The sequence below is a fragment of the Cnephaeus nilssonii genome, assembly GCF_951640355.1.
Source record: "Cnephaeus nilssonii genome assembly, chromosome: 8".
NCBI lineage: Eukaryota > Metazoa > Chordata > Mammalia > Chiroptera > Vespertilionidae > Cnephaeus > Cnephaeus nilssonii.
The window spans coordinates 83,337,394-83,350,771 of record NC_137079.1 but is presented as its reverse complement, the minus strand read 5'-3'; the positions used below and the strand labels follow the sequence as shown (position 1 = coordinate 83,350,771).

Below are 13,378 nucleotides of genomic sequence, written 5' to 3'. Positions count from 1 at the left end.
TCGTTTGGTTGATCTCTCCCACTTACCCCACCCTCCCCTACCTTCCCTCTGAGATTTGACAGTCTGATCGATGCTTCTCTGTCTCTGGATCTGTTTTTGTTCATCACTTTATGTTGTTCATTATATTCCACAAATGAGTGAGATCATGTCATATGTATCTTTCTCTGACTGGCTTATTTCACTTAGCATAATGCTCTCCAGTTCCATCCATGCTGTTGCAAATGGTAAGAATTCCTTCTATTTTACCACAGCACAGTATTCCATTGTGTAGATGTACCACAGTTTTTAAATCCACTCATCTGCTGATGGGCATTTAGGCTGTTTCCAAATCTTAGCTATGGTGAATTGTGCTGCTATAACCATAGGGATGCATATATCCTTTCTGATTGGTGTTTCTAGTTTCTTCGGATATATTCCTAGAAGTGGGATCACTAGGTCAAATGGGAGTTCCATTTTTAGTTTTTTGAGGAAACTCCATACTGTTCTCCACAGTGGCTGCACCAGTCTGCATTCCCACCAGCAGTGTATGATGGTTCCTTTTTCTCTGCATCCTCACCAGCACTTGTTTGTTGATTTGTTAATGATAGCCATTCTGACAGGTGTGAGATGGTACCACACTGCTGTTTTGATTTGCATCTCTCAGATAATTAGTGACTTTGAGCATGTTTTCATGTGTCTCTTGGCCTTCCTTATGCCTTCTTTAGAAAAATATCTATTTAGGTCCGTTGCCCATTTTTTTAATTGGGTTGTTTAACTTCCTTTTATTAAGTTGTATGAGTTCCCTGTAAATGTAGATTAAACCCTTATCGGTGATAACATTGGAAAATATGTTCTTACATGCAGTGGGCTTTCTTGTTGTTTTGTTGATGGTTTCTTTTGCTGTGCAGAAGCTTTTTATTTTGATGTAGTTCCATTTGTTTATTTTCTCTTTAGTTTCCATTGCCCTAGGAGCGGTATCGGTGAAGAAATTGCTTTGGCATATGTCTGAGGTTTTGCTGCCTGTGGATTCCTCTAGTATTTTTATGGTTTCCCATCTTATGGTTAAGTCCTTTATCCATTTTGAGTTTATTTATTTTGTTTTGCTATTTTCTCTCTCCTCTCCTTCTCATGATAAGAAATTTCAGTGTTTTTGTTTTTAATCTTGTATGACCTATTTAATCTTAAAATATATATTTCCAGTTCCAGAAAATTTCTAGTTTCTTTTTATGTTTCTTCCTCTATATTGTCTCTGATCCCCATTTCTGGGATAGATATCAAATAGATTTTTGAAATTGTAGATCTGTTCTCTATATCTCTTAATTGTTTTTCTTACACTTCCTATTTCATTGTTTTTTTTTCATTACATTCTGGGAGAAACCTGTAGATAGATCATCCTGCTTACTAAATTATTTCATATGTTCTCATTCATCTTATTTGGCACATGTTTCGAATTTGTTTATTTACCATGGCTGCTGATTTACTTTTTTCATAGCAATGTTCTGCATTATAAGTGCAATATTCATCCTGATTTCTTTATTCATAGTAATTATACAGACATTACATATTCTATTTACTATTTTAACAGTATCATTTTGCCTTTCCGTTTTAAGTTTTATCTCCCATGGTTTTCTTTTTTGCTGTTGTTGTTGTTTTAATTTATCTTTATTGTTGAAATTATTATAATTATCCCCTTTGGGCTTTTTTTCCCATTGACCCCCTCTACCCTGCCCCTGCCCCTCCTAAGCCTTCACCACACTATTGTCTGTGTCCATGGGGTATGAATATGTGCAAATAAGTTCCCCAGTTAATCTCTCCCCACCCTCCATGCCCTCTGAAATTTGTCAGTCTGTTCCGTGGTTGGTTGTCTCTGGATCTATTTTGTTCATCTGTTTATTTTGTTCATTAGATTCCACATATGAGTGAGATCATGTTCTCATGGTTTTCTTTCTCAAATGTTTAGTGATTCTTGGTTATTGTCTAATAGTTCTTTGGGCGTTCTGCTGAGTAAGGTATGCAAGAGCTTGTCTTCTGGATGCGGCAGCCTCTTGTTTTCCTGTAGTCACTAGGTTCCTGGGACATTGTACTGTTTCTCTGAGCACAGACACCCCTCTCCATTCATTGTTCACCCAGGGGGCCATGTCAGTGCTATCTCGGTTGTCGTGTAGAGGGAAGAGAGCCCACTGCTAAACTGCTTTCAGTGCAGTTCTCCAGCTGATCATCTCAAAAAGCACATCAGTATTGCTTCCTGGAACTCATTTGGAAGCACTGCTAACTCAGCACCAATTTATCCCACATATTTGTCTCTTGGTACAATTTGTTCTGTCTCCTTTCTATCTTTTTCAGGGGTTAAAACAAACTTCTGATAGGCTGATTCCACTCACTGGTTTTTGCATGGTTATTGATTTTATATAGTCATTTGGAAAATAGAAATAAGCCAAAAAAATATTATAGAATTCATAACAAATTATTGTGAGGGCACCTTATGAAGAATGTATGCAAAGCTGTAGTCTGAGACATTGTACTCAGAAAGATCATAATTTTAAATCCAATCAGTACTAAAAAAAGAAATGAATTAAATATCCAGTCCAAGAATTTAGAACAGGAACCATAAACAGTTACTGAAGGAAGTAATTAAGATAAGAACAGAAATTAATAACAAAACTTCAAGAAACAGCTGTTAGAAAAATCCGACAGTTTGTTTTTTGATAAGGTCAACAAAATGAGCAAGTCACTGGCAATTCTAATTAATAAGAGATTAATAAAAATGCAAACACACAACATTAGAAATGAGGGACTGAAACCATAGATTTATAAAATATTTAAGTCTATATGACTATAGATAATACTATGCTAACAAGTTGAATATATGAATTAAGTAAATTATTTTATAGGTACATATAAAACTCTAAAATAACTCAAATAATTAAAATACATAAAAACAAATAAAAATGTAAGTAATTTCTAAAGTTTTCTGAGAATTACGTTTCCCTAACAAGCTAAACTTAGGTTATTTCATAGTCAAGTTCATTGGAATTTACAAGGAACAGATTTTTTTCCTATGCTTTACAAATTGTTTTATGGGGAGGAAAAGACAAAATAATTTAGAATTAATATTATTTAGCTATCATCCTCATGATTTCACAACCAGATAAAGGGAGAAACTTATAGAGATTAACATCAAAAATTAATTAATGGTATTTTTCTCTTAATTTATCACAGTAAAGTAAGTTTTATTCTAGGAATGCAAAGATCACTAACTATATTTTTTATATCTTATCATTGCAATAAGATAGGTCATGAGAGAAAAAGTATTTGACTATTGTAAAAAAAAAGGTTTTGATAAATATTAACCTGTACTATCAATTTTTAAAAAACTAGTTAGTTAGAAATAAAACCTTTCCTTAGCATTCATATTGTCTTCCAATCCAATAACCAAGAGTGGACTCAGTGGAGAAACTAGAACAGTGAACAGCACAAGACTAACTGCAGCCACTCCCCACAGTCTGTATTGTTCTGGAAATTCAAACTCTCAAAATTATTTGATGAAAAAACTCTTTTCAGTTAAAAAAAAATCTTAATATAAAATGGAACAAGGTTGAGGAAATGTTTTAGCCAACCTGATAAGATAAAAATTAAAAAGGAGCTTTTCTAGTTATTGGAACTAAGTATAGTTATCTATGGATGAGAGCCATTTGCTGGCACAATCCAAGAGAATCAACTGAAAAGTGATTAGAACAAATGGAGTTAAATAAGCAGGAGTTGGTTATAAAACATATACAAAAATCAACAAGTTTCTCACATATCAGCAAAAATTAATTAGACAATATAATGGGATAGAAAGATCTCATGAAAAAGTCACTATGTAAAAATTTGCTCAATTCCTAAAACAAAAGAAAACAAAACCTCTGAAGTTTTCTGCAATCCATGACTGTCAATATGAATAAAGTAGAGATGGATGATGCACCAGAGTGGTAAAAGTCAATGTTGTAATTACTGCAGTTCTATCCAAATTAACTTGTGAGTTTAATGCAAATCCAATAAAAATTTCAATGGAATTTGAGGCAATTTGAAAAAACCTTTCTACATTTCATCTGGGAGAATAATCATGAGATTATAAACAAGAGGCTTTTGAACAATATGGATAATAATTTGTGTGTTTGCTGGGGCGACCAGACCTGACATGATTAGCTATTAAAGTATTTCAAACTCCCCTGTACTGCTTCTGGTGAGAGGTGAACTGAAGGGCTTTTTGACAACATCGAATTCTGAAGCATTTCCTAAAAGTATTAGATCTTAAAGATGTATGTTTATTCTGAGGAAATAATGAGGGATCACACAAGATGTATGTACAAGGTGGTTTATTTTTAAAATGACAGTAAATGGAAAGTTTGAAACCATTTGGTCAGCAATAGAGGATTTAAAGATGACATTTGGAATATTGTACAGCAATTAATGCCATGTTTTAATGACATGGGAATATGCTCACCTATATTAAAATGAAAAAATAAAATAAAAATTCTGGGGGAGTTTGGAAATCTACCTCTTCTTACTGAACTTGTATAAATTACTTCATCTCTAAGCTTCATTTGTATGTCTGAGAGTAATGTTATTTCCTCATGACATCACTTCTAGGATTATGTGAGAGAAAGTATGTGTAGAATTTCTCGTAATGCCTGGCACATGGTAGCTCTATAGATATGAACTGAAGTGATGATAAAGTATAATCTATGTGTATAAATTAAGACATGAAGGAAATATGATGGCATGTTAAAGAGCTTATCTCTTGTAGAGAGTTTTTAATGAGTGATTACTGTTTTCTTTTTATAGTTTCTATACTTTATACATAATTTTCCATGCTGAATGATTTTTATAAGAAAAAAATTTTCTTTAAAGAAGAAAGTTAATAGAAGATATTTCTGAGTGCTATATATAGAGCTATGTGATTCAATGATTGTTGTAGCTGGAACTCTACTTTCCTTTATATTGTAACTAGAGGCCTGACGCACGAAATTCATGCAAGGGGCTTGGCCCTTGCAGCCCCGGCTTTGTCTGGAAGGTCGTCCAGATTGTCATCCAGAAGATTGTTTGGCCGTCCGGTCTAATTAGCATATTACGCTTTTATTATTATAGATGACAGAACTAACAATAATAAAAGGCACGTATCCTTTATAATAAAAGGCTAATATGCAAATCAACCGAATGGCAGAATGATCAGTTGCTATGATGGGCACGGATCACCAGGGGGCAGACTCTCAACATAGGAGCTGTCCCCTAGTCCTGGGGGAGTGGGCCTAAGCCGGCAGGAGGACATCCCCTGATGGGTCCTGGACTGTGAGAAGGTGCAGGCCAGGCTGAGGGATCCCTCTCTCTGCTAGGGCATGAATGTTGTGTACTGGGCCTCTAGTATATTACAAATGCTAATTTTGACTCCTCTACTTTACCCATTAGTATTTATTTCCTTTGATTTGGTAGATCTTCTCAATTTTGGGGGGTAGTTTCTAATTTTTCTCAGAGCTAAGGATGCCTTTGTCCTTCTGGGTGAAGGCATTACTGTGGGGAGCAGCAGAACCTAGACTTCTCTAAACTGTCTCCTCTCCCCTCAAAACTCTATTAAAAAAAAATTTAAAGGAGGGGTTCTTTAACTCCCTGTCTCCACTGTCCTTTTCTCCTTGTTGAGGTGAGAGGACATCCTCTCCTGGGAGAAGTGTGTCCTTTCTGGGTGATGACACTTTAATGCTTACATAAAGCATCAAGCTGAACCATATCAGAACACGCCTCACTGGGATTCAGACATAATTGTAAAATGACCCTGTCCTGGTCTTCAATTATTGCACCACAGCCTTGCTGTGGAGCATGCCTTTTACTTAGCCTCATCTGGTTTTTCAAGCATCCAGCCCTGTACATTTAACCTTTGGGTACATGGGAACACAGAAGCGATTTCTGTAACTTCTAGCAGGAAACGGTAACCCCTTTACTTCTTGCTGTCAGCTGGGGCCCCAGCACTGACTCTTGGTACCCACCTGCAGCTCCCCTGCACAGTAGCCTTTCCTCTGGTGAGGGCAGCCCTTGTGGGGCACACATAGGCAGCAGCAACATTTTCAGTGTTGTCCTCATTTACCATATACTACTGGCCAATGTTTACAGGAAGTTCTGTGTTTGGCATCTCCAGGATGATATTCTGTTTATCAGATTAAGTACTCTCTTTGAGTGGCACCTTTTCTGAAGGTAGGGAGTTGTGTAGAGCAGTAAGAAGGCTCTTTTTCTTCTGGAAGTCTTCAGGGGCACACTTAAAATATCAAACAACACCCAGAAACATCTGCTCCTTGTTTCTCTTGTTTACTTCCTTCATATTCCTATGTCACGTTGCTTGAAATTGTGTTCAGCAATGCATTTCTTTCTGTCTTGTATTGTGGTTATTTCTGGGTCCGTCTCCCGCTGTGATTTCCTTCCGGGTGGAGTTGTGTCTATTTGCATCTGTACCTTTAGCATGAAGCTAGGTGTCTGAAAAATGACTGGTGCTTAACAAGTGTGCGTAGAATGGGAAAGGACTTGACAGTGTCTCGGATGCTGTGTGTCATGTCTCTCCTGCTCAGAGCATTTTGATTTCCTTAATGTCCAAAGCTCAGTCCTTGGAACAGAAACAACTTACTTTGTATCTGTCCAACCAGGTAGTGCAGTTCTGTATGAGAATCCAGTAAATGAACCAGAAATATGCTCATAAGGCATGTGAATGCCTCTGTAGTGTCAATTCAGCAGAACAAATCCATTAGTTGAAATTAGCCTTCATGGTACCAAACGAAAGCCAGCCTGTCCCTAGTAAATGCTTTGCTAGTTGTAGACGAATAATCCCGAGTGCAGCCAATCCACAGCTTCTCCTTCTGCCGTCTGGGGCAATGTTCTTGCATGACGAGGACTCATCAGTTCCCCGTCCCCATTTCTCTGCTGCCCTTGGTGTTTTCCTCACCCCGCCCTTTGCCTCTGTCAGAGGGTACTGCATGCTTGCTTCTCTCTCCCATCCTCTTTTTTCCACCCTGACAGTTCTTAGCATCATAATGCAGTGCTTTGCTCTTTTACATCTTCAAGTATTAAAAACAATCCTATTAGGATTTTTAAACAAAGGAAACCATAAAGAAACAGAAATGGTGTCCCACACAGATAAACCTCTGTTGATGGTATGAGGAAGTACTATATTCATGTGGTTTCAAGAGATAAAATGATATGTGATGTTTAAACTTCCTACCCTGCCCATATACCCTCCATGTTTCTCTCCCCAGTGGTAATTCCAGTTAATATGTTAGGTGTGTTTTCGCATAAAAATGTTTTAAATGTTATACACACCAACATTAAACTTGAAATGGATTTATGTGTATCTTTTCTGTTTACATCAAGCAATCCCAAGAAAGCTACTCTGAATCTGTTATCATTTAATATATTGTAAGAGATTTCTCTATTGTGGCCTCCCCTCTCCCCATCTACCTTATTTTTATAACTGTTGCATAGGATCCCAGTGCGTGGATGGTCTAAGTTATTTTTGTGCCAGTTCCTTATTAATGGGCATTATGACTTGTTCTTGAATTTTTACTATTTCAATAGTACAACTGTGATGGTCTTTATACAGACATCTTTGAATACTTCTTCAAAGGATGGGTACATTTTACATGTTGATGTTATTGCTATATTGTCCTCCAAAAACTAAATTAGTTTTTACTACCTTAGACACTCCCCCAAAGTGCTTGAATGTACCTGATTATCAGAGGGCAAGGGCAAGGGAAAGAGAGATAGAAACATCAGTGGTAAGAGAAAATCATTGAGCCCTAGCCGATTTGGCTCAATGGATAGAGCGTCAGCCTGCAGACTGAAAGGCCCCAGGTTCAATTCTGGTCAAGGGCATATGACCAGGGTTGTGGGCTCTATCCCCAGTAGGGGGTTGCAGGAGGCAGCCAATCAATGATTCTCTCTCATCATTGATGTTTCTATCTCTCTCTCCCTCTTCCTTCCTCTCTGAAATAAATAAAAATGTATTTTTAAAAAAAGAAAAAGAGAGAGAGAATCATTGATTAGCTGCCTCCTGCATGTCTCCTACTGGGGATTGAGCCAGCAACTGGGACATGTGCACTAACCTCTTGGTTCATAGGTTGATGATCAACCACTGAGACATACTGGCCAAGCTGAACTGCTTCTTTAAAAATATTTTTAAATTGATTTTAGAGGGGGAAAGAGAGAGAGAGAGAGAGAGAGAGAGAGAGAGAGAGAGAGAGAGAGAGAGAGAGAGAGAAAGGGGTTACCTCTGGTACACACCTCCAACCAAGGGACAACCTGAAACCTAGGTATGTGCCCTGACCAGGAATTGAACCTGTGACCTTCTGGTGGCTGGGAACATGCTCCAACCAATTGAGCCACACCATCCAGGGCTGTGAACTGCTTCTTGCTATCCTTTGTCCCTTATTGATTTATATGGGGTCTTTAGCCACCTCCTTAGACCTTTCTTATGCCTCTATCTAAAATAGTAACTGAGCCACTGAGCCTCACGTGGCTGGGTTGGTTGGAGCATCTTCTGGTACAGAGAAAAGGTTGTGGGCCTAATTCCCGGGCAGGGCACATACCTAGGTTGCTAGTTCGATCTCCGGTGGGGTGTGTGCAACCGATAGATGTTTTTCTCTCACATCGATGTTTCCCTCTCTCACCCCCTACCTCAAGTCAATAAACATCCTCTGGTGAGGATAAGAAAGAAAGGCATAAGCCAATAAGAACAAACAGTCCAGGAGACTGCCATAAAGAAAAGATACCAGCAATTTTGGAAGCTGAAAAGGAGAGAAGGAAAAGTCAGAACTCATTTGCAAGAAGTAATCCCAAGGCAAGTCAGGAAGTATAGGCACCTGGTACCTCTGAAGGCTGCATTGGAAAGAGGAGGGTGAATTGAAAGTCTAAAAGAGGAGCTCCTCCCCACCACACAGAAAGTTAAAAAAAGAGAGAGTTGTAAGGATGAGGACTGAGTATGGTGGTGTACTGGGAGGGAAAGTCGGGGTTAGGATGGAGGTGGTAATAGAGCCATAAATATTCCTCCGTAGTCGGAAGTCAAAATATAATACAACTGGAAATTAAGGAATTGAAGAACATGCATGCGGTTAAGGAGATAATTGAATATGAAACCATCCACAGTACTGAAGTGATTGTGGGGGCCATGGGGAGGACTGGAACGTCTTTTATTTTAGTGTAAGCTTGGTAGGACTAATAAGTAGTACTGTAACTTGGCAGACTTTTAAAACTATGTACATATATTACAGTGACAGAAATTAAGATGAAAGAGTCTTCAAGGTACTGTGAAAAAGTGAGCCTTCCTAGGACAAGAGTTGGCGTTTGGTATTCAGTGACTGTGTGTGGAATGGTTGAATGAATATCATTGAATTATTTAGAAAACTCTCTAATTTGCCCTTGTTGGTGGTGATATATTGGAATTAGAATTAAATAATCTACTTTAAGGATGGGTGAGTAATGTATTTGTAATATCACGATATAAGAAACCAGTTTTTTTTATTTTGGGAACTATAGAACGTTGGAAGATCTTTGAATAAAGTTTAAAAAAATGTCAACTTAGACTTTGAATTTATTTTATACTTTTCATCAAGGAATTTTGGAGGTTAAAAAATACGTGTTGGTATATGTTTATCAAAACGTGGCAGTATTTTCTGTACCAGACAGTCTCTCTGGCTCACGCACTAACTTAGGACAGGAGCTTGGTAACCCTTCCCTTTGCTTTTTTCTTTGAAATGAGGTTAAAACTCAGTCTACCTCAAGGTAGATAGTTGAGTATTACAGAAACCCTGGCACCTAGTTCTTTGGATTAATACTGTAAACATAGTAACGGAGTTTGGAAGTTGTTACCTCTTTTAAGAGGATGATCAGAATGTCAGAAGCTAGAGATGAAGTTGTAGTAAGGTGATCAATCTCCTTTTCAAAGCACAGTATCTCTTCCAGAAAGTTCAAAGTTCTGCTAATATTAGAAGTAACTTGTCAATGATAGGTTCAGTGATTATTCTCTAGGATGGAAAACATTTTACTAATGGAATTGCACTATAGAATTGAGTCCAGTATTTATTTGTAAGTTCCTTTGGATTTGCTGGGAAATAAATGCTAGAGAAATGACCAATAAATAGCATTGAGTGGCATTATTTAAGGAACAAATTTGATTTCTTTTACTTTGTAAGGCACAGGTAAGTTTGACTCACATTGTGATTCCCTCTGTGTGTGTTGTAATATCTTGATCTAATATCTTGAACATGCACATTTGGCTTTTTAATCTCACTATTTTACACTTGGAGAGCTATTGTTTGATTAAAGCATAATTTTTTTTTTGCTACCTAGTCATATAAGAAAATACTTTCACATGGAAATGGTATTTAAATAAAAGTTTCAAAAATGAAATATTGCATCTGCTAAGGTTAAACATGTAATTGATTTGGCTGTCTTCTGTGTAACCAAGTGAATTGAAAACCATATTTAAAACTTTTCTTGTTCCTAGAGTGAATTACTGAAATTTAAGCGACAACAACAGGAGGAAGAAAGAATCAGAACCCAGCAGGATGAGCACAGGAGGTATAAATGGCTAATAACGAAGCATCCTTGGTTAAAAACATTACATATAAATTGCTTGCAATGTTTTAGGCAAGCACTATAGTAATATTGAATGCAGTTTTGAAATGCATATTTTTTACGTGAGGATGACAACTGCTACACATTTGTGTACGTACACATACAATACCCATTTTTTTTCTAGATAGGTGGCATACATTTACACTAGAAAGCTGAATTGTGCTCTCAAGCTATATGTGTATTTAGATTATATTTCATTTGCTTGCCATGGAAGAAAGCATCTTCATCCTTTGAGAGGATGCATGGTTATTTGTAGTATTGATGGTGAAATACCCATCCTTGAATACAAAAGCTCGGACAAAAACTGCCATAAAGTTGTTTTATATTGACTAACATATTAGGAAAAAACGTAAAATAGGACCAGTAAGGACTTTTTAATAGTGTAGGTATTATCTATTCAGTACCCAGTAAAATATCATGTTGGTGTTGGGACAGTGTTAATAATCACCATATCTATCATTATTGTGTTAGGATTTTCCTGAGGGGCACTTGGGTTATTGGAGTTTATTGCAGTGAGCTTGTGTGTCTTAGGAGAATAACTTAATGAAAAGGCTCTCATAATTTAAAGGAGCAAATTCTTATTTTGAAACTTAGTGGCTTCCTTTACATGTTTAAATTCCCCCTACCACTAAGGTGTATTTTTAATTGTGGCAGTTTCATTTTGTAAATGAGGCTTTAAAAGGTCTTAATAGAAGCTCCCAATACTGTAGCCACTAACTGTGTATGGTGTTCCCATCCTTTTGACTGGATTGTGCTGCCTCCATCATACAGTCAATACAATTTTAAAATGTCAAATGTGAATCCATGTGTTCTCCTCTGCTTCTAATAAGACATCAAAACTCTGATACACTGGTTAGACTATTTTGTTGGGTAAGGGGACAGCATTACTGCTATCTATTTTTATAAAATAGGCCACAAATTAGTTTAATCTTTTATAGGTTTATCTCATTTTCTCTCTAAACGTCTTTCTATTTAAAAACCTGATATTATGTAACACCAGTTGTTAGTATAACCAGTTTGTTTTTTTTGAGGATTAATTGGGTTTAAGCATCTTAAAGATAGCATTATGTCACATTAATAAATGTTGTTGCTAAGAAATTAATCTTCAATAGGTATCCAATAAAAATGCAAGTTATTTGATCAGAGGTGGAAAGGATTACTTTTTTGTTTGTTTGTTATAGGAACCTTGATCCTCATTCTTTAGGTTTAGTTCCATACCGCTGACTACTTAAATATTGGGGGGGGGGGGGGTATTCATTTCCTACACCTTATTTTCTCCTTCAATTGATTCTAGTTAAGTGTGGATCCAAATTTAATCCATGAAGAAATATCTCTGAATTATAAACTTAATAATCAGTTTTGAAATAACTGATCGAGTCTTTAAACACATTTTTAAAATATTCTGAATCAGTTTTTGAAAATAGTTTATATTAATTTTGTCTTTTAGAGTTTACAGTGTTATCATATGAAAATACTCATTCAGTAATGTCTTAATGAACAAAATAGCTGTGCTCATTCCTGCTGCAGACAGCAACATAAGCTGCATGATCTGTGTGGAGGGGACATGTTAGCTTTTCTCCATGGGCATTCATTCTATTACAGTGAAAAAGACAATGTACTTTCTACTGTTTTGAAGTTCACAAAGCCAAAACTCAGGCCTGAATTTTATAAGGGATTCCTCACAGGCTTTCAATGAATCCTGTCATGATTGAGCTTGAGTGCACCTACCTGCATCTAATTCAGTGTAACTTTTTGAGTAAGAGAGGGAAATTTAAACTCCAAAAAGAAAAGACGGAGACCATGGACGTCAAGGACTTGAAAGTAACTGGACTGTAAGCTGAAAACTGAAATGAACTGAATTGATTTATTGAAACTTGAACCATCCTTGAATAACATTTTTTATCTAAATTAACCCTGAGGAGAAAATCTAGAGCATGAGTTTGAGAGCAATAAAATGTATGTACTTTCTAATATTAGTAAACAAAAAATATATACTGGTACTTTTTTTCCCTATTTGAATTCTCAATAGAAATTGAGAAAAATAATATCTTTACCACCCATGATCTCTGGTTGACCCCCTCTGCTGTCCTAGTAACTGGTGCTCAATTGCATCACTTTGCATGGGTGACAAGCTTCAGTCTGCACAGTGCTTGAGCGAATTGAGAGCAGTGGACAGTGAGCAGTTTTGCAGCCTGCCTTCACCACCATGGGTGGTTTCACGATGCAGCTGCAGCCTCAGAAGCAGGCATAGATGAGGCCCATGCACCTGGATAATTTATCATTTACCTTTTACATATTAGGGCATGTGAAAGCTTTGTCCTCAGCACTGGGAATAGACTAAGCAAGGCAGAGGTCCCTGACTGCATGGAATTACAATCTGGAGGAAAGAAATACAAGTCAACAATTTAACAGTAAGATTACTTTACACAGTGATGCATACCATGAGGACCCCACCACAGTGTGATGTTGATAGAGAGATTGGAGGTGATAATTCCTCAAAAGAGAGGTGACATCACAGGACAAGAGCTAGTCATGTGGAGACAAAACATATGGATGTCCCATATTTAGGCATAGGAACAAATGCAGGGTCCTAAAGGGGGAATGGGCTTGGACTTTTTGAGCCTCCAATGACTGGAAGAGAATAATATAAAATAGGGTAGAAAACATAGGCAGGAGCCAGAAGATACAAGATTTTGTAAGCCAGTGATTTTATTCTAAGACTAATGGAAAGTCCTGGGAGGGTTTTAAG

At 37.0% G+C, this 13,378-nt stretch overlaps 1 protein-coding gene across 1 annotated transcript in view; it reads left to right on the top strand.

The window, feature by feature from the left end:
- The window catches only part of EPSTI1 (epithelial stromal interaction 1), a 116,316-nt gene that overhangs the window by 94,530 nt on the left and 8,408 nt on the right, over positions 1-13,378 (top strand). Inside the window, exon 9 of the mRNA XM_079779278.1 lies at positions 10,499-10,572. Coding sequence (XP_079635404.1) covers positions 10,499-10,572 — 74 coding nt within the window. The remainder of the gene's footprint in view (positions 1-10,498; positions 10,573-13,378) is intronic.